This window comes from Rattus rattus, chromosome 1 (genome assembly GCF_011064425.1).
Source record: "Rattus rattus isolate New Zealand chromosome 1, Rrattus_CSIRO_v1, whole genome shotgun sequence".
In the NCBI taxonomy this organism is placed as follows: Eukaryota; Metazoa; Chordata; class Mammalia; order Rodentia; family Muridae; genus Rattus; species Rattus rattus.
The window spans coordinates 22,944,944-22,966,927 of NC_046154.1; the positions used below are offsets into that span (position 1 = coordinate 22,944,944).

General features: G+C 46.2%; 1 protein-coding gene across 1 annotated transcript in view; it reads left to right on the forward strand.

Annotated features, from left to right (window-relative positions):
• The first annotated feature begins 620 nt into the window (after positions 1–620).
• Positions 621–21,984, forward strand: part of Clic4 (chloride intracellular channel 4) — a 59,599-nt gene continuing 38,235 nt past the window's right edge. The window contains exon 1 of the mRNA XM_032896277.1: positions 621–918. Within this exon, the coding sequence (XP_032752168.1) occupies positions 847–918 (72 nt within the window). The 5' untranslated portion in view covers positions 621–846. The remainder of the gene's footprint in view (positions 919–21,984) is intronic.

The following is a 21,984-nucleotide window of genomic DNA, read 5'->3' on the forward strand; positions in this document are numbered from 1 at the left end:
GGATAACGTTTTTTAAGTCTGGCGCTGCCTTAGGCGCCAGGGTTGTGCTGCAGTTGGATCCTTTCCCACCGTTTTGGCCTAATTCGGAGCCTGGAACACAGCTCGACTTTATAAGAACTTTTGGGTATCTTGACTTCTAGTTGAAAAGAATCCCGAGAAGAAATCCGCCGTCAGAAGAAGAAAAAAAGTTCTTCTTAAGGACATGAAAACTTTCGCAAAAGTTTTCCAGGAAAAGGCGGCCGCGCCTAACAGAAGGAGCGGTGGAGGCCGCCGCCCGGGGAACGGGAGGGGACGATGAGTCCTGCGGCTCCAGTGGGGGGCAGGGGAAGAGGGCGCGAGGCGGGACGCCCCACATGAGGTCACTTGGCACCAACCAGCAGCAGCTGCGCTGTGGAGGGAGACCGTGTCAGGCTCGGGCCCCGGGAACCTTTCCCTCCCGCCTGGCTGGGGGCGGGGTAGGGAACGCCCCGCCTAGGCCGCGCCCCCTTGGTCGGTCGACCGAAGCTAGAGCGCTCCCCTGCCGTCCTCCCTCGAGGTCACGCCCTCGGGCTCGGGCCGGCCCATTTCCCGCCCCCCGCAAGATCCTATTGCGCTGGGCCACTGCTCCGCCCACGCCACGCCCACCGGGCTCCGCCCAGAGGTTTGAAGCGCCAGAGACCGCAGCCCCCTCAGAGTCGCGCGCGAGGCGTGAGGCGGTGCTGAGGATCTGAGCCACGGGCAGCTAGACGCCCGGACTGTCCAGTGAGCGAGGGAGCCAGCCAGCGAGCCAGCGGCAGGAACCCGCAGCCACAGCAGCCCCGGAGCCACAGCCGCAGCCGCCGTCCGCGGAGCCCAGCCCAACTGGCCATGGCGCTGTCGATGCCCCTGAACGGACTGAAGGAGGAGGACAAAGAGCCCCTCATCGAGCTCTTCGTCAAGGTGAGCGCTCGCCGTCCCGAGCGCCGCGGGCTGGTGGCCCCCGCGCCCCGAAGCGCCCCCACGCGGCGTCCCCGCGGCCCGAAGCGGCGCCGTACCTCCCGCACCCCTTCCCATTGTTTCGGCTCCTCGCCTTCCCGCCTCGCAGCGGGACCTTGGAGGATCCTGTGGGCGCGGCGACAGAGAGGCGACTCCGCAGGGCGGGACGCGCCTCAACCGCGCCGCGTGGGTCCTGTCACCCTCCTCGCTCTGCCCGACCCCACCCCGCCGCGAGCCCAAGCCTGGGGCCGCCCGGCTGATAGCTCACCCAACTTACTTGAAGGTTGACGCTCGGCCGCTGGGAAACTGAAACTTTAATTTCGATACAATGTTAAATAAAATAAAGGGGCGGGGGGACCGGGAAGCCTTAAACCCAGCAATTGGGAAAAGTGGTCTCGGGAAGATCGGGAGTTTCAGGGCCAGCCTGAGCTACTTAGTGAACCCAGGGCAAGCCTGGGATACGTGGGACCCTCAACCCAGCCCTCCTCTCCTATGGGGGAGGGGAAAATTTTTTTTTAATGCGGGCGTGGTGACTGACTAGTCTATGACCCAGCAGTAGAGGCTTGAGGAGTGCCTCGAGTTCGAGGCCAGCCTGGGTTACAAATGTGAAGCAGTTCCCCCGCCACCCCCCAAACCCAGACAACAACCGCAAAGAAGAAGAAAAAAAGGAAAAGAAAAGAAAAAGCGAAAAGAAGGGTGGATGCCCCAAGGCTTCCGGAAAAGACGGAGATTCCCGACTTGGGTTTTCCTGTCCGGTGTTTTACCACCATCTGGTTTTCTTGTTTCTCTAGCGCGCCTGCTTTCACATGATGCAACCTTTTGGCCGCTCCCGTTGCTGGTGCCACCTCGGCAAGCGCTTTTGGTTTGAAAGAAAACCTGATGCCAGAAAGAATTCTCTGCTCCCTCAGGCTTTGAAAGGCTCATTCCTCTCTCTGTCCTCAGCCTGTAAATTCCCGAGCTGGCTTCTTCACTTAGGAATGCTCTTCGCCACTCTCCCTTTTGGAGCGTAGTGAAGGAGAGAAAAGTTAACATCTGGGTCCCTGCTTTACTGAGCCTCCTTCGAAACCCAGACATTCTGTTAGCCACTAAATAGCCAGGCTTATGCGGAAACCCGCAACACTAGAAATTCAACAGGTATCCAGTACTAAGTCTGCCCTTAGTTTTAATTTGAAAGCGCGGAAATTATTGAAGGATGTGTTCCAGAGGTGGAAGGCAGAAATCTGCAGGGTGCTAACAATGTTTGCTTTAGTGTTTTCTTTTGGTTGCCGATTTAAGAAACTTTTGGGGGGGGGGTGTCTAGAGCAGCGGTTCTCAACTAGGGGTGGAGACCCCTTTCAAAGGTCTAACAATTTTTTTACAGGGGTCACCTAAGACTATTGGAAAACACAGATAATTTCATACAATTCATAGCAGTAGCAGAGTTACAGTTATGAAGTAGCAACAAAAACACTTTTATGATGGGGGGGGTCACTGCAACATGAGGGAAGCATTAGGAAGAAAAAGGCTTAGGGCTCTCAGAATATCACAGTGTCTGCAACTGGAGGTAGCAGACAATACTTTTGAGGCCTGTAGGAAGGAACCTGGAGTAAGAAATGGGGAGAAGTGGGGTAGAAAACTGAGAAGGGTACACCTAGGCCCAGAGATGGAAGTGAGATGTAACAGTTTTCCTCCTCTTGTCTGCCGGCTCCAATCTTTTTCTGAGACACAGGGTCTTACTCTGTAACCTGCCTTGTCTTGGAACTCATAATGTAGTCCAGGTGGGTCTCAGGCTGGGATTACAGGTGTGAAACATTTTCTGAGACACAGGGTCTTAACTACGTCGAGCGCCTGTAAACCTGACAACTTGTCTTGGAACTCAAGGCTGGTCCTTTAATGCCTTTGGAAGGCAGAGGCAGTCCAGGCTGGGTCTCAGGCTGGGATTACAGGTGTGAAACATCATATCCAGCAGGAAGGACTTTTGATAAACTAAACAAAGCTAGGGAAGGGATTGGAGAGGTAGCTCAGTGGTAGAACACTTGCCTAGCATGGGCAAAAACCCTGTGTGATTTTTTTTTTTTTTTTTTTTCAGTAACACAAGCCAAATAAACCCTAATGACCTGTAAGGAAAGTGTTTTGTATATGCTAATCTGAAGTCAGAGATCAGCCTAAGTTCTGGGCGCATTGTGGGCTATCCCGGGCAATTTGTTTTCTTTCAAGCTGTATTTATTTTGTCTGTGAAATGATCTTTACCCTTCTGTGTTTTACTGTAGGCCAATTTTCCGCTGATACAGACCCAGTTGGTTGTTTGAAAGGAGAAAGAAAATGAAAATGTGGTAAAGGCTGTTGATTTCTTTTCAAATCCTAGATGTAGGAAATGCACACGGGAAAATACTCATAAATAGTTAATTTTGAAAGCACCTCGGGGGTGGCAACTAGTCTAGAATGGTATGCTAAACAATGTTAGCTTTTCAGCCAAGTATCCCCAGTTTGTAGCTGAAAACTTTTTTCCTTTTTGACTTAGGCTCTTACTGTGTAGTTCAGTCTGGGCGGAATCAAGCAGCTCTGGAGCTCACACCAGCCTCAGACTCAGGGCTGAACTGCCTCAGCCACCAAGTGCTCCATTTCTAGGTGTGAGTCACCACTATGTGGCTGAAAACTTTCTGTGTTCAGAAAAGCACTCACTGTGTGTCTGTATGGGACAGCACACCTTTGAAGGTCATCGAGGAACTTAACAGAGCTGATTCTCCCCTCCTCCCTCCCGGGTTCTGGAGCCTGAACTCAGGAGCCAGGCTGTCTGCTTGGTCTGTGTGGTGCTCCACAGTAAGGTACCTAGTGGTGGGTAGGAGATGGCTTCTTTTCCTTTCCACGGCACTTAAAAAAAATATGTTTAAAAGTTATTTTTCTCTTCAGCTATGTATGTGCACATTTGCATGTGGTATATGCACACATTTGCGGGTGCCCTTGTGTTCAGAAGATGATGTCAGATCCTCTGGAGCTAGAGGTGTGTGCTGCCCAACATGGATGCTGGGAATCGAACTCTGATCCTCTGCAGGTCCTGCTGCATGGCTCCCACCAGCAGTGAGCACTCAAACCCCTGGCCATCTCTCCAGTGTTGTTGCTGTTAGTGTATGTCTTGTCTGTCCTTTGAATTGGAAACAACCCTTCCCCCCTTTTCATTTTTGATGTTTTTGTTTTTGGTCCTAGATAGGTTTTCCTTGTGTAGCTAAGCTAGCCTTGTATTCCCGACATAGCCCAGGCTGTCCTCTAACTTAGAGCATTCTGCCTTGGCCTCCTGGGTGCTGTCATTGCAATCATGAGACACCCTGTTTTCCTTGAATAACTTATTTCTTAGGTCCTGGTGTTCTGAGTCATGAACCTTGACCCTTTGTCCTACTTTCTGTAGCCCACAGATGCGAGTCCCATGTGATTAATAGCTATTTAACCTATTTTCCCCTCATAGTTTAGTACTTCTGATCTTTTCGTGTATTTGGCAATATATCTTCTTGACTATGTGTGTAGTTAGGATCCAAGATTCCTGTTTGTGTAAAGGTAAATAAATATTAATTCAGGACCTGTGTACCTGGTGTCACTCGCCCTCTTTTTATTTATATATTTATTTGAGGCCGGGCCTTACTCTGTAGCTCAGACCACCCTTAAATTTGTGGCAGTCTTCTTTCTTCAGCCTCCCGAGTACAGGGATTGCACACAGACAGAGGGTAATCGGGAGTTTGGAGTTTTGTTTTGCTTGCATGAGTCCGTTTGTATCAACATCACAGTCTCTCCACTTTGGCTGCATCTGTATGACGGATGCATTTCTTATCCTAGTAGAAGGTAATCTCTTTGCAGGACTTAGTTTTATGGGTCATAATTTGATCTTTAATGTACTACCATTTTGAATTGGGCTATCACTGTCTATCCCAAGCTTCTGGGATTGGGAGGGGTTTTTATAGGAAGTTAATCTGCAGAGGGAATTTAAGGCCAGTCTGGACCATGTGGCGCTGACCTGTCTCAGAGACAACTGGGTGTAACTGGTTGGTAGGAGAGTTCCTGCTTAGCCTAGCTTCTTAGGTCTTAGGATTGACCCCCCAGTACCACAAACAAACAGATGGCAAGGCGGTGCTTATAGAGTCAAATACGGTTCCTGTACATTAGGAGCTAGACCTGAGGATTGAAGTAGGCTTGAACTTGGCCCTGAAAAAGTAGGGAACTAGGTAGGTTAGAGGTAGGTGAGAAAGGGAATGTGAGTTTAGACATCACTTGGGAAGTCCCCCAGGAGCAGCTAGACAGGAGGAGCCAGAAAGTCAGATCTGGACCAGCTGAGGCATTTATTCTCACAGGCTTTGCTCTCCGGGTACTCTCCCTTCCCTGCTGTGCCCTGCTGCTGGCCTGTTCTCTGCCCACCTCTTCCTCAGCCCTAGTTTGGGGTGTGTGTGAATGGATCCTGCTGCCAGTGTGAAGTGGGAGGTTTTTTATGTTTCAAGGGCAGACTTCAGTGCTTTCAATAATTTTTCTGTAGGACAGTGATGCGGAGATCAGTGCTCCCTTGTCTAACTGGTTTGCTCATTTGGGTGTATAGAGGGAGAACTTAAGGACTTGGTATGCATTTCCATAATGTAAAATGTGAGGTTAATGGAAACTTGTCTTTGTTCCTCTTATCCTGGGGCTGTTTCTGGAGACCTAAGTCAGGCTGCTTTGGGCAAATACCAAGGTGATGATTTGGTTAAATATAAAATTCTGACAGGAGCCCAGAATGAGGAAGACACAGGAGCAGAGGGGACTGAGTACAGGGCACACCTAATGCACTAGTGACAGGAAAGGGACATCAGGTTTTGGAAGGATGCCTAAGGGGTGCCTCGAAGCCAGGAGGGGGTGGTGAGCAAGACTTCCCCTTCGGCCTGCTTCCCCGGCAGAGGAGAGGAACCTCCGCTTCTCCTTTTCCTGTGTTTCCTGAGTAGGGAATGAGTGAGTCTCTGGGAAGTGAGTTAGGCAGTATGGGAAGTGTGATTAAGGCACCGTGAGCAAGATTTGTATCAAGCAGAGCAGAAAACTAGGGTAGGTTTGCTGGGTTAGAGGCTGGGACTGAGAGTAGAAATGAGTTTCTGGTGGAAAATGACAGACATTCGGGTTATGGTTACGTATGAGTATGAGTTAGCCGAAGTCTAAATTTAGTTCAGGGCGTGTGTTTGTGAATTTCTTAGGAGCTTTTAGTTCTGTTGCTTTTTTTTTTTTTTTTTCCTTTTTTTGGAGCTGGGGACCGAACCCAGGGCCTTGCGCGCTAGGCAAGCGCTCTACCGCTGAGCTAAATCCCCAACCCCTTCTGTTGCTTTTTTATGAGACTTGGCTCACAAGACCTCAGTGGTCAGGAACAAGTATCAGTGTGAAGAGTATCAATTAGCTGTTCTCTTTTCTTATAGTTTTGGTGGTAGTAGGAATGGAACCCAAGGCCTATGTACACTAGGCAAGCATGCTATCACTAATACCAGAGCCCTTTAAAAATATAAATTAATTAGAGACAAGGTCTCATGATGTAGCCTTGGCTGACCTGGAACTCTCAATATAAACTAGATTGGCCTTGAACTCAGAGATCCAACTCTCTCCGAGTGCTGCGATTAAAGGCAAGTGTTCTGACTCCTGGTTCCTTTTAAAGTATATTCATTTATTTTATGTGTGTGGGTCTTTTGCCTGTAGTGTACTGTGTGCTTCTTGCCTAAGGAGTCCAAAAGAGGCTGTTAGGTCCCCTGAAACTGGCCTTATATAGTTGTGAGCTTCCAGGTGGGTGCTGGGAATTGAACCCTGGTCCTCTAGAAGAGCAGCCAGTGCTCCTAATCATTGAGCTATCACTGCAGCCCCAGGTCTGGGACTTTTGATCTTCCTGAGTAGCTAGGACATCAGGCACAGCAATGAGCATTATTTAAGTTTTCTTCTTATTTAAAACGTAAAATCAGGAGAATGTATTAGACTAATTATGAACTCAGAAAGTCACCACCTAATGTAGATAAATAAGACAATATTTGGAATAAGAACATTTAAATTTGAGTGTTGTTTGAACAAATAGCAATATTGCAACTAGGGCCGGGTATGAATCCCAGAGCGCACCACATACTTCTACCACTGGTGGAGTTTTGTTTTGTTTCTTTTTTTCTTTCTTTCTTTCTTTTTTTTTTTTTTTTTGTTAAATATAAAATACAGCTCTAAGCAAGAAGCCCAACAGTCTTTTTTTTTTTTTTTTGGTGGTGGTGGTGATGATAAAGGCCCGTGTGTTTGTGTGCGCATGTGTGCACATGTGTGTGTGCTTAAGAAGAACATTTAATTCTCATTCTAATAGAGTTGCAAAACTGTCAATCACCTGGTCTAACACAAACGCTGAATCTTAACAGCAAGTAGCCCAGCTATTTACTTGTCTGTGTGGGAGAAGAATAAATCAAAGGAAATCTGAATAAACAGTGGAGATGAGAGCTCTGCAGTTAGATGGAGCCCGGGTAGGGAGCTGGGAGGACTTGCCCGTGCTCTCCATGGTTTTCTTGTCGAGCAACCAAAGCAGCTGCTTATCGAGGAAGGTGGCGAGCAGATGGGGGATTACTCAGGCGCTCCGTCATTAAAAAGTAAAGGTGGTGAATTAGGTGTTTTCCCTTTAGGAATTCTGTGGGAGCGGTTGATGTGAAATCTGACCGCATACACTAACAGAAAAAAACGGTCATTACGCTTAAGAAATTAAATGTTGAGTTTGAGCGTGACAAATATGCAAGACCGTATTGAAAGTTTTGCAGAAATCTAAGCGTATGAAGGGAGTACCCTCTTGGAATGCTTGACCAGAGGACAGCATGTTTTAGTGAACACTGCAGCTGAAGGTATAGTAACGGGTCTCCGGCCAGTAGACACCCGGGTGTTCCTTGTACTTCACAGTCAGTAGGGCCTCTAATTGCAAATATGCCCTAGTCCTTTTCAAAGACTTGTATGAATGAGTCCTTGACAGTTTTTGGTGTTTTAGTCTTCCTGTGACAGTAGAGTGAAAAATGACCCCCGGTCTGTTAAGTGATGTGAGTTGAGGTGTGTAAGGGACCTCTGGAAGAGCAGTCAGTGCTCTTAACCACTGGGCCATCTCTTTAGCCTGTGTAGCTATGTTTCATAAACAGTTGTTCTGTTTGGTCTTCGCTAGATGTAAGCAACATTTTTCATTTGTTTTTTTTTTTGTTTGTTTGTTTGTTTGTTTCTTTGAGATGGAGTTTCTCTGTATAGCTCTGGCTGTCCTGGAACACTCTCTGTAGACCAAGCTGGCCTCCAACTCACAGAGATCCAGTTGCCTTTGCCTACCCTGGGATTAAAGGAATACAGGACCATCCCTGCCCTCAGAAAGCAAAGTTTTATGTTTGTGAAGCCCACCAGCATCTACAGTCCCCTGCTTTACCAGCCGAGCTATCAGAGGTCAGCAGTAACACCTAGAATGGTTCAAATAGGCGTTGATTAATTGGTTTTCAGGTAGGAGTTCCCTTGGTGCTCTTTAGGGAAAAATCTGTTCTAAAAATGGAAGCTGGTTTTCAGAGTTAACTTTCCTCTACTGTGTGTGGACTAGGGAGGCTGTGAGATCTACCTTGGCCAGGATCTGTTGGGTCTGTACAGGGATAATGAGGGGAGCAGGGAGCAGGGAGCAGGGAGCAGGGAGCAGGGGAGCAGGGAGCAGGAGAGAGAGAGAGAGAGAGAGAGAGAGAGAGAGAGAGAGAGAGAGAAAGGATTAAGCATAGGCCCTTTCTTTTTACTCAAAGAGTTTGAAGTATAGTTGGACAGTGGGTAGATGAGCCAGGGTGGATGACAGTGGGGAGCTGCTTAGCATCGTCTTTTGACTGCATACATAGTGACCTATGGTCCGTTATTCCAGTGGAAGCTGGAAATAGTAGATCGTGCTGTGATCCTGACTGGGTATGGTGATACAAACCAACAAATCCCAGCACTCAGCAGGCTCAAGCATAAAGATCTCTAGTTCAAGACCAAAGATTCCATACTCAAACCCAAACAGAATAAAACTTAATCCTAGCAGTTAGGGGTGGTAGAAGGCAGATCAGAATTTCAAGGTCCTCGTTGGCTTAAGTATATGACCTAGGCCAGCCTAGGCCATTTGAGACCTTGTCTCAAAAAAAAAAAAAAAAAAAAAAGAACAAACAAACAAACAAACAAAAAAAACCCACAGAAATTCCCTTACAAACAAAAAAGGAAATTTCGTTGAAAAAAGCTTAGGAATGATTTTCTATGTGACAGCCTAAATGATATAATTGATTTAAATATAAGTGGGATATTTAGGAATGGAAGGTATTGCTGAGACTAAAGGTGGCTTGTTTAATAGTTGTTTAAAGAAACTCATGCATTAATTTTGTAGATTATATTCTGAAAGTTAGTTTTATCTAAAGTAAAACTGATACTTGCCTGAAATTTGCTGGCTGTTGAGTTAATTATAAACAATTCCCACTGGGACTGGGTGGTGGCGGCACGCAGCTAACACTTGGGGCACACGGCTAACACTTGGGAGGTAGAGGCAGGTGAATTTGTAGTTCAAGGCCAGCCTGGTCTACAGAACTATCCAGGACAGTAAGGGTTACAAAACCTTCTCCTTGTGTGTGTGTGTGTGTGTGTGTGTGTTTGTATGTGTGAGAGAGAGGAGGGGGGTGGGGGGGAGGAAGAATGGGAGTAGGGGAAGAGGGGAGAAAGAGAGACAGACAGACAGACTGATTGACTTGCTGTATAGCTCTCCCTGGCTGGCCTGTATCTAAGGCCATCTTACTGCTTCAGGCTTGTTAAGTGCTAGTATTACAGGCATAAGACATCATGATTGACTTTTAGGTTTTTCTTATATATTTATACATTGATGTATGTACGAATGTATGTGGTGTGGTGCCCCCTTGGCTATATGAAGTCAGAGGCCATCTTGTAAGGAGTTGGTTCTCTCCTTTATACTGTTGATCCTGAGCTTGAACCCAGGTCATCCATCAGGCTTGGTGTGGCAAACACCTCACTGGCCCTAATTTCTGTCTTTTTCTTTTTGAGAAGGGGTTTCAGCTAGCCCAGGCTGGCCCTGAGTTCCTGATCTTGGGACTCCAACCTGGGTCATTTGGCAGAGCAGGAAGTGTTCTTCTTGACCCGCTGGTGTGTCCCTCCAGACCGTCTATAGGCATCTGGATGAGGCATTTCTGCTCTTGCAAAGGGCCAGGGTTGGTTCCCAGCACCCACAGCGTGACTCACATCCATCTTTTATTAGACAGGTGTGTGTCTTCAAGTTTCAATTTTCTCTACCATGTCCAGACTTCTTCCTGACAAGATCCTGCATGCACTTCTGTCATATCAAACTCAGAATTCAGTCTCAACACTGCTCCTTTTCCATCTCCATAAAACACCTCGAAGCCAGGGTCTAGTTAGAAGGCCACCATCATTTCTCAGGCCTGGCTCAGACACACCTCTTCCTTTGACATTTGCCTCCTCCCTAAATCTACCGAGTTCCTGTCTTCTCTCAGCTCTTCTCTACTCTAAGCTGCTGTCATCCTTCTCTAGTGCAGTGCCCTCAAGCACTTCTCCTCCTTTCCTCCCTCATCCTACCCATTTAACGTGGGGGACCAGGTTACTCATCTTAATAGAATTCTAACCTTTGACACTTGACCTTTCCTTTTGAGAAATCCGTTTTCACGAAGGATAGAATTCTTTATGGAGGCTAGGGGATGACTCGGGTAATGGTAGAGTGCTTGCCTAGCAGGCAGGAAACTCGGAGTTCTCCAGCATTGCAAAGAAAGAAAGGTATGGTGGCACACATGATCCTCTGATCATCTAGGATCGGAAGGTTGAAGTTCTCAGCTATGTAGCAAAATTGAAGCCAGCCTGGGCTACAAGAGATGAAGAGAGGGAGGGGAGAGAAGAAAGGGAAGGAAAAGAAACAGGCAAGGGAGGGAAGAGGAAGCAAGCAGACATGGGGTCATTCCCAATGTCCCTTTCCCTGCTGTCTTTCTGTCTCTGTACAACACTTAAGCTCAAGTAGATGGCTTTCTCTCCAGCTAAGTCAGCGTGCTGTAATGATGAAGTTACCTATGGACGTATACAGTTCCTACACCCATGCCTGAGTAGTTTAGAAACAAAGGAAAGGAAACAAGAAAACAAAACCCTGAACAGCTGAAACTGGGGTACAGAAAAGGCTCCAGAAGTCGAAGGCATTTCAATGGCAACAATGATCTATGAAAACACAGAAGTACGGGAGATGTGTAAAACCAGTCTCTAGAACGGCAAGCACGCTTGGGGCCACAGCAGGAGATATGCATTGCTATAAGCAATGTGATTTGAAGATCCAAGTAAGACGTGTTTCTCCTCATCCTTACTCACCAAGTGCAGAAACCATCTTGTGACTCTCTGCTAAGGGAAGAACTAACTTCAAAGCCATAGCCCATCATTCAACCTACAACTGTCTGTCATAATCGAGACCCAGTGAATGGGCACGTGTCTCCTGCTTCCTGGGCAAACTTTACCTTAGCTGGTTGGAAGGCTTGTGTTTCTTACTCCGTATGGGCTATGTATGCTGCCTCCCTGGGCAACCTTTCTTATCACATCCTGTTTGTTAACTCTGCGTGATTCCCTAAGTCTGTTTACATGCCTTTATTAGTTTTTCAGGATCATTTTTCTGTTACCTATCAGTGGAGAACAATTTTTTTCTCCCCACATGTCTTTGTCAGAATGCAGGAAGCTCAGTGTAGGTAGGACCCCCGTGTAGTTGATCTTTGTGTCTACTACAGTGTTCTGTAGATTGCTTGCTTCCTACTGGGTGTTCAGTAAATCTTATTGAATGAGTACATGCACTTAAAAGTACAGTTGGCAGGACTAGTTCTACTGCTGCCGATTAGAATTCACAGTAAGTACCCTGTAAAATACACACTCCTTTGGAAAAGGAGTGTCCAACATTGCATTTGATGAATAATTGACAGAAAAATAAAGCACAGGCTGGCTGATATTTCTGGTGTGTCATTAAAACCCTGGGGATTTAGTGGTGAGATTTTGCCTGCTGTCAGCTGTATTTCTCAGAAGCCTTCCATTCACTCCTGTGTGACAGTTCTTAGCTGAAAGAGATCTCAACTTACAGAGATAGTCTCATTTACCTCTAGCTTTTAGGATAGCATGATGTTGCTTACAGTATGCTGACTTTTTAGTTATCTTCCAAGTCCAAAGCAGTAAAGTAAGAGTTTTCTTTTGGAAGCTAGCGAGCTAGCTTGGCAGGTAGGAGTCCTTGCTGCTCTTGCAGGGGACCTAGTTTGGTTCCTGTAACTGCCTGTAATTCTTATTTCCAGAGAATCTGATGTCCTCAGGGCACTGGGCATGCATGTAACACACATATACAAGCAAGACAAACACATAAAAGAAAAATAAATAGATTGCTTGAGTGTGGCAGGTGGATCTCTGAGTTTCAGGCCAGTCAGAACTACATACTGAGGCTTGTCTCCTACCACATTCCTGGAATACAACCAACCAACCAACCGTCCAACTAACCAAAACAAAATAACATAAAACAAGACCAAAACAAAACTCCAAACCGCTTTATTTTAAAGAATTTTCAATTTTCTTGTTCTGGGTGCCTGATAAAGTTTGTGTCCAGCACCCCCTTCTCCAACTAGGGAATGAATTTTGAGACAGGGTCCATAGCCAAAGCTCACCTGGAGCTCACGTAGTCCAGGATGTGTCAAATGCTTGGCAGACTGACCCCATCTCTGATTGCTGGGCTTACAGACAGGTGCCACCACTGCTGGCACTAGGTGAACCTTGTGTGTATGATTTTTAAAAATTTTTGTTCATTTGATGGAGTGTCTTATTCTGCAGTCCGGTTAGGCTTTGGAAGATAAACTTCTCATGCTAAACTACAGGAATCTTAAATAAAATGAAGCCCGAGGTTTTAAGATTTAACTTGATTTTTTTTTTCTTCCTTATGTTGCTTATGTCTTCTGTTTTATAGACTTTGTACCATTTTTTAATTCCTTATTTTTCTGGCAGCAATTGCTTTAAATACAGTGTTCTGAGAAGGTTGTGGTGCTGGGCCTCTGTCATTGTCAGAACCTGTCACTTTGTCTCGTTTAAAATGATGTCTTAAACAAATTTAGGGCTCAGCGGATAAAGCACATTGTAGTTCTTGTCCTTTTTTTCATTGCATTTTTTCTCGTGAATACAGAGAGGTACAAATTAGTGCCAGTTTAAGCAATTTTCATTAAACTAGCCTTTACTTAGGAGCTGGTTGGATGCCAGGAGCTGCTCCAGGCTGAGGGGAAACAAAGCAGATGCACTCTGCAGCTCAGGCTGGAGGGGCTGTAGTGTAGGAAGGAGCATTCTGCCAGAGCCCCAGGAAGCTCTTTCCTGGGGAGCCATTGTACTTCCCACTTGCAGAAGCTTGCCGTGGTGTGTGGTGTGTGTGTGTGTGTGTGTGTGTGTGTGTGTGTGTGTGTGTGTGTGTGTGTGTGTGTTTAGAGAGGAGATGCTCAGTCTCATGGACTTTGATGTGACATTTCTCAAAGGCAGGGCAGAAGGAATGCCCAGAAGAGTGTTCATACTTAATTGAGCTGGTACAGATGTTTGTGCAGTGCTGTGTAACTGCAGTGAGGATTAGCTCATTGGGCTATTATTCAATAAAATGCTGCTAAGAACCATGCTGGGTCCCCCCCACTCCCACCTCCCACCCCTACCCCCCACCCCTTTCCATACACTTTATTCCAGAGGCAGCTAGTGGGAAAAGAAAGACACAATACAACCCCACATGGCTTGTTCAATTCACAAGAATGCTCATACGAGAAGCCAGATAATTAGGTTGAAGGGTGAAACAAATCACTGGCTTGGGGATGGGGATGTAGTTTAATGGTAGAGTGTTTGCCTAGCAACCGTGAAGCTCAGTGGATCTCCAGTGCCACAAACCAGACAGACAGATCCATGGAGAACAAGGGAAAAGAGCAGTCTGGGGAAGCCAGTGCCTCGGCTCCTACTTGTTTGCTTTAGTGTATCTCAGAGCCGTTCTTAGGATATGCTCAAATGAAAACCTTTCCCTCCCTCCCTCCCTCCCGTCATTTCTTTCTTTGTGAGGCAGACTTTCCCAGAGTAGCTCATTCTAGTCTTTGAACCTGCAGCCTTCCTGCCTCAGTCTCTAAGTACTAAGATTTATTTGAGTTCTGAGATGCCCAAGTTAGAGCCAGAGGGTCATAGTTGCCCATAGTATCACCTATGCTTTCTATGTTGATACTAGAATATTCTTCCGTTTTGAAGGTGCAGGAAATTGGAATCGGTATTTCAAGCATACAGTTAAGCTTAGTGTTTTGCTGTTTGTCTGAGTGCACTAGATAAGAGTGGACACCGGAGAGTTGGAGAGATGTCTCAGTGGGTCATGTAAGTGAGGCCATGGGTTTGGAGCCCCAGGACCCATGTTGAGCCAGCCACAGCAGCGTGCACCCAATGCTGCCGGTACACAGACATGAGACTCCCTAGAAGCCTGCAGACAAGCTAGTCTGACATGGAGAGTGGTAAATAAATAAGAGACCCTGTCTAAAAGCCATGGAAGGTGTGGGCTGACTCAAGGTTGTCTCTGACGCCTGCATGCACGCTGGGGCACATGTACCCACCCGGCCACATTTTAGTTTAACAGTTGGATGTTGGAGCTGTGCAGCCGTGTTTGAACCCTGGCTCCCCCTTCACTTGGTGTCCCCACTGAGGTGATAGCTCCTGGCTCTCCGGCTTGGTAAGATTAAAAGTGTTACTAAGGAGAGCCCTTAGAGCGAACACTTAGAGTGGACCCTGTCACTTGCTGCTGCCTTTGGGATGCAGAGTTAGACTATGTGTGTAAAATGTATGGTTTCAACCTCTAGGCTATTACTAAGGTCTGCTTGCAAGTAGGCTTTGCAAATCGGTGGAGACCTTTCCATTCTACATCAGCAGTGAGGGGCTAGTATGAAAAAAGCCCCAGGAGGAGACTGGGACTCCTCTCTGAGCTAAGGGCCTGCTTCACCTTCGTTCATCTACACTGTTCTCAGAACTAAAGCTAAAGCACGGAAGAGCAGCTTTCTCTTTTAAAGTGAGATTTCAAAAGTGGTCAAGAGTCAGTCTGCGGTGTTTGTAGACTGCTCTGTGGAGGTCCCTTGAATGACTGTTGTTTTCCTGTGCTGCCAGATTTTATTCTTTTTTATTTTTAGGGTATGCCATTTAAGTTGATTGGTTATATATGCTGGCATTAAATAATGCTTTCTTAAGGGGAAATGTAGATATGTTTAAATATTTTAAAGTCTCCATCCCAAGAGACTTTGAGTTCATTTAATTTTTAACAGAAGAAATAGAAGTAGTATAAATTTACATGAATTTTTCTTTTCTTTTTGAGAGAGTTGAAACCCAGGCTATGATTGAAATTGAAATCCTCCTGCCTCTGCTTTCTGAGTGCTAGGTTACATGTTTGTGCTACATGACTTGTTTGCAAATACATGCTTAGTTTTTTTGTTTGTTTGTTTGTTTTGCTTTTTATCTCTAGCTGGCCTGTAGACTTTATTGGCCTAGAACTCAGACATCCTGCTTCTGCCTCCCCAGTGCTGGGATTAAAGCGTGTGTTATTATGGTCGGCTAGTCATTTTAGGGGGGAAGGGTGGAACTGCAGTCTCCTCCTGTTTTATTTCTAGATCCGTGTCTAGCTTCCTCCTGTATCACAATGGGATGGTAATAAAGCTTTAAAACTTGAGTATGGCTGTGATTAGCGGGTGACTCGAGTCATAAAGTGACTTTACCCTTCACCTTATTATAATGCTGTAAACTTTTTGAAAGAACTTAATTTATTCCCACGCAGGGCCCAATAAACTGATAAAGCCAAGATATTAAAGCCAGGATAATAGACAGTTCAGGGTGCTGATTATGGGCCAGGCACAGTACGCCAGCCTTTTATGTTTTTTAGCTACGTTAATCCTCACATAAACTCTGAATTAGGGATGTCAGTTCTGTGTCATATGCGAGGTTCAGAGAGGCCCAGTAAGTATCAGGGCTGGGATCTGCGCCGAGGCCTCTGAGAATTGAGATTATTTCTTTCCTTTTCTTCTTCTCCCCACCTGTCTCTTTCTTTTTAGGGACTAACTCTTGAACACCAGGCCTCATATACGGCGCCCAGTGCTCTACTACGGACTGCCGTCCATGCAAAATACACTTCTAGATAACAACGTAGAAGGGAATTACAGGGTTTCCATTGCTTCGCCTCTTTGTGTTTTGGAGGCCTGGTTAATTAGTCTCTTGTAAAATATTTTAAAGCCTCTTTAGCAGGAAAGGAGGAGGCTCACTTGAACATGGTGTATTTTGATTTCAGAATTGTTTTCAAGTTTAGCAAAGTCAAAGTGGGCGGAGTTTAATAAGCCACATCCTAATTTGTCAATGTTTTTCTCCCACTGTCTCTCTTTCCTTTCTTTTCTCTTTTAAAAAGTCCCCCCTCAGAGGAGCCCACCCTTTGCATTGTTGATAGAAGAAAAGCAAGGAAGTTTCTTTTTGTGGAGAGAGGAAATGGCTTCGTTCAGGACTTCATCCATATTAGGTATAAACTAAATATAGCTGTGTGATCCAGGGCTGAAGTCACACTTACACAGCTTCCTAAGCAGGGCTAATGAGATCAGCCAGTACTTTCAGTGTGCCTTCCTCCCTGGCTTTTTGGTTCACTGGAAAGGCTACTTTGTGGATGAGTCCTGTGGTCTATATATCTCTGCCCCTTAAGATAGATCAGAACATTTACAGAGACTCTTACAGTAAACTTTAAAATAAATAAGTGAAATATTTTGACCTTGACTTTGCTGTGTCGTCCCGTTCCCCGCCCCCTTCATGCTGGCTTTGTAAGTGTTGAAAGCCTTTGTCAAAGGTATTTTTCTTTGGGGTTGGACTTGTGTCCAATATGCTGTGTAATTTTTTGTTTGGTGTTTTCACTGGTTAGATCCCAGTGTGGTTAAGTGGCAATAAGATTTGTTCTGATTGGCTGCCTATAGAGGAGGCAGAGGAACAGGAAGATGGGAGAGGCATCTTTTGGCCAGAGCACATATTGTTCTCAGACAAGAGCTCTTGAAGCTCCCCAAAGCAGTGTTTGCTCACAGTAACTGTGTTCAGCACTTGTGGTCCTTCTTAGAGCCTTTTGCCAGCGTGCCAAGACACCCAACCACATGAGAATGTGCCCTCTAGCCTCTAAGGGAAGCCTTGTGTCTGCTTCTGGCCTTTTGTTTCAAAAAACATTTTTGGGACAGGCTCTTATTCCAGCCCAGGCTGGCTGGACCTCACTGTAGGGTCTAGGCTGTCCTTAAGCTGTGATAGTCCTTCTGCCTTAGTCTGCCAAATGCTAGGACTTATGAGAAGCCACCACGGCCATCTAAGACTTAACTTTCAAAGGTGAAATTTTATTTAGAAAGTCTCACTCTGTAGTTCTGGCTGGCCTGGAGCTCACTGTGTAGACAGACCCCAGGCTGAGTTGAAATTTGCAGAGATTTCCTACCTTGGCCACCCACGCTCGGGAGTCACAAGCATGTGCCACAATGCCTGGCTGCTCATGGCATCTTGTGAGAAATAGCTTGGAGCAGAACTAACACTTAACAAATTTCAAGGGTCTTAGGGAGTCAGTTTATGAAGCTGAATGTTCTCCAAGGATCAGTTGTGGTAGCTTCTGCGCCCTTGTCTGACCTCCATGCCTCCGTAGCAGAACAAGCCCCTCCGCTCTCTATTCCAGCTCCTACCCTTTGTGCTGTCACCTGACTCACATCCCATGCTGCCTTGTTCCTGCGAGTTCCAGGAGTGCCGGACCGGGGCGTGTTGGTTAATCTTCACTAGATCTTAAGGGGTCAAGAAGCAGTGGGATTGTCTGTTGTCAGTGTGGCTGGATTCGTAATCATTCCGGATCCGGAGATACTTGGGGGTGTCCACGGTGTTTCTAGAAGGTGTAACTGAAGATTGAAGGTCTGCCCCTAATATCGGAGCTACCCTCCCCCAATGGGGAAAGGGTCGCTGTGGATGGATGCAGAGTGGCCAGGGGCTCTCCTGCCTCAGTGCTCGCCGTCCTGTGGCAGATGAGCTGCTTTTGTCAGTATTTTGTCATGATAACGAGGCAGTAGTGAGTATCCCATCTTTTATAGCTCCCCGACCACAGTAGGGAAGTGGAGATACGGGAGAGCTAATCCATCAAGTCAGGAGGTATTTGTTAGGGTTCTGGGGCAAACTAAGTATAATACAGGTATAAAATCACACAAAGAGAGTTATGCCTGTTGCTGGTGTGGTGTCCATGTTACGTCATAGCAAACGCCACAGATAAAAGTCCACTTGGCCTTTAAGCTTACAGCATGCAATTTGGGTTTGGCTAGGAGTGTCTTCCATACCACTGGTCTGAACGTAATAATGGGTTAGTGAGGAGTGTCAGAGTCTTGAAGTCATGCTCACTCCTGCACATGGTGATAGGTCTCTGCTGTTGTCTGTAGAGCGAGTGCTGTCTAGTCTAGGGTCATTTTATATGTAAGGTTGTAGTCTTGGGCTGGAGTGTAGACCCAGACAGAAAGTTAAAGCCTGCGCTGTCGTGCGTGCGTAGCTCAGGTGCTTGCCTAGCATTGCTTGAGGCTCGGGGTCTGATTCCCAGCCTGTGCATGTGGTCCCAGTCATTGGAAGGTGGTGACAGGAGGCTCAGAGGAGGCTGTCCTTGTCTACAGAGTGAAGTCGATGCCAAGCATGTAGGAGACCCTTTCTCAAAAAATGGGGTGGTGTGAGGAGAAAGCTGATATCTGAGTGCAGAGTCTGACTGAACAGTTAACTTCTCACAGTTAAATGTAGTGGATTGGGATACAAATGTAGAGGAGTCAGTCAAAGTGTTGAGTGGTGACAGGTCAGTCTGGGAAATGAAGAACACCAGGGCTCACTGGATCTGTCCAAGGGAGAGGCTTTTGCTGGTTGTGGGTAAAATAAGGCAGATGTGGAGGTATTGTGTGGGTTTACCTTTACCGCATCTTGGGGATTTGTCTCTAAAATGGTAAATAAAAATTTTAGTAATAATCACCCTATCTTATTCAGATTTAAAGTTTTTTAGGTGTACTAGAGAGGTAAATAGGAATTCTTAATAACTTTTAATAGCTGGAATAAAATAATTTGGTTTACAATTTTAAGGAAATATAATTTGTAATAGAAAGAAAAAATTCTAAATAAAATGCCTAGACTCATGTTTATCAAGTGACAATATCTTACATTGGAATATCCTGAAGCATTTAAAAATGTTTTTACTAATGTATTTATTAACATATTTTATTAACATTTATTTTAACATAAATTATATGTTTTATGATGGCATTTTCATGCATGGGTATAATGTATTTTGAGAGGCAGGAGAGGTAGTTCAGTGTTTTGCACCCGCTGTTCTTTTTGTTTTGTTTTTGTTTTTTTCTTTTTTTTCTTTTTTTCAGAGCTGAGGACCGAACCCAGGGCCTTGCACTTTCTAGGCAAGTGCTCTACCACTGAGCTAAATCCCCAACCCCGCACCCGCTGTTCTTGTGGCTCAAAACCACCATTCACATGGTGGCTGAAAACTATCATAACTATTTGTAGCTCCAGTTCCAGGGGATCCGACACCCTCTTCTGATCTCTGTGCAGTCAAAACACTGATTCATATCAAATTTAAAAATAAAAAATGTTTTGATCATATTCACTCAACCCGTTGCTCACTTTTGTTTCCTCCCACTCTCTCCCATCTGCCCCTCTGTCTAATTAATGTTTCGTGAGCCAGAGGGTTTCATCAGGGTTCATCAGAGCATGGGTGAGAGGTTAGGTACAAGAGCCCCTTACCAGCGGCAGTACTGCCCCCTCCCCCCCAGGGTCTGTCTGTGTAGCCTTGGTTGTCCTGGAACTAGCTCTGTAGACCAGGCTGGTCTCAGTCATCTGCCCGGGGTGCTGGGATTAAAGGTGAGCACCACTATCGCCCAGCCAGTGGCTATATTATTCTGTGAGGTGGGGATTTAGGAAGCACAGTTCAGCCTTGCATGTGCCTAGGGGATAACCTTGAACTTGTGATCCTCTTGTCTCCATTCCCCGCATCATATGTGTTTGCTACTATAGCTGGTTTATGGGGTGCTGAGGATCGAACTCGGGGCCTTGGTGCTGGGCAGACTGCTTTCCCAATTGAGCCACCTCTCCAGCCCACCGCTGTCATTAATAGTTACTGTTTAACCCAGTACAGGTCCCCAAATTAGCTGTTAACAGTGTTGTTTGTGGTATAGTGTCTTATAACTAATCTGCATTTCATGTAATTCTGTTTTTAAAGTTTACCCTCACATAATCTTATTTACACTCTGTTGTTTTGTGTTCTGAGTCAGGGTCTTATGTAGCTGCCTGACATGGGTATAAACTCAGGTCTTTGGAAGAGCAGCAAGAGCTCGAAATCGTTGAGACAGTTCTCAATGCCATTAATTTAGGGTCTCACTGTGTATCTTAGGTAGGCCTTAACCTTGCTGTTCTCCCGCCTCCTCAGCCTCCTGTGCGCCATGAGTTAGAGGGATGTGCTGCCCCTGCCCTTCCCAACAGTTTTTTCCTTTCCCACTTTTTTGCTGGGGCACATGGTCTCATCCTTCGCCCAGGCTGGCTGGACACTGTGCAAACCAGGCTGGCTTGGAACTGGCAGCAGTTCTGCTTCAGCCAGCCTCTGAGCACAGAGATGGCAGTTGTGTCTTTTTACCTTTTCCAAGATGGGGCTCTCTTGTAGTGTTGCTGACCTTGAGTTCGACCTACAGCCGAGCATGACCTTGAATTCCAGACGCTCCTGCCTCACCCCCCCCCCCCAGGGCTGGGCTTACAGCTGTGTGCCACCATGCCCACCTTACAAAGTCTTTATTGGGGAATTTGGAAAAAGAGAGAGGTTCCCAGGGGAAAGGTGGCTCTAATTTCTTCTGGAGAAATAGCGGACTTTGCTTCTGTCTCCGGCTTTGGGTAGTGAACATGAGTAAGTAGTGTCATGATTTTCACTGTGGTCCTGCTCTGCTCAGATGGAGTATCTGTGGGTTCAGATGAGACAGTCAGGGTTGATCTAGTACAGATAGATTGAACCCCTCTTCTATTCAGCTTGTCCTTCCAAAAGGGAACCAGAGCACCGGGCTAATTCCCTCCCGTAGCTTTCGATTAGGTAATTTGCATTCAGTATTTTAAGATTCAAGGTTTATTATCTTTTAGCATTTGTGCAGCATTTATAAACATTTGATGTGTTTTCTTACTATGAAAAAGAAAAGAAAAAAACCCTTCCCATTCCCACCTACCTCTTTCCCAAGTGCTGCTGACACTGGGGATGGTTTTGCTTTGTAGACTCTTCAGGGTAATAGACGTCTGGGGCTGGTCACTACCCTGCAGCAGGCTGGAGCTCTCTGTCTCCCCCCTTGAGACTTTTCTCCACCCAGGTGGCTCTCCTCAAAGGTTCCAAAGTCCCTTGAGCCTTTCTTACTTCCCTTCACCCTTGCCATTAGTATGACAGACATAGGGTTGCACTTTTCCCGTTCAGTCTGACCACACTTGGTTTCTCTCCATCGCCTCTGATAGCCCTGCCTGTCCTGCTCCCACTGGCTCCCACTCGGCCAGATTTCCATGTGGTAGATTCTTATTGCCTTAAATGGAAACTGGACTTTGGCCTCAGTGTCCCTATCCGCTCCTGTCATTCTGTTCTTCCGTGGTGACCTATTGTCGTGCATTCCGCTCTCATGCTGTTCCTCTTCTTCAAGTGAGCCCATCATCATAGAGCACTTTCTGCTTCTCAGTGTATTACTGATCACGTTCCATGTTTAGAGATTTTCATCTATTCACTGGTTAAATAGATGTAAAGTGCATGTCCTCCCCCAGTTTACAGAGGAAAACTGAGAACCAGAGAGATTAAGTAAGTCTCCAGTATCACACAGTAGAAAAGCCAGTATGCTTCAAACCAGGCATTCCCTGCGGGAGACATTGAGTCCAATCTCAGCACTCAGGAGGCAGGCAGATCTCTGTGAGTTTGAGGCCAGCCTGGTCCACAGAGCTCTAGGATAGCCAGAGTTACACAGAGAAACCCAGTCTTGA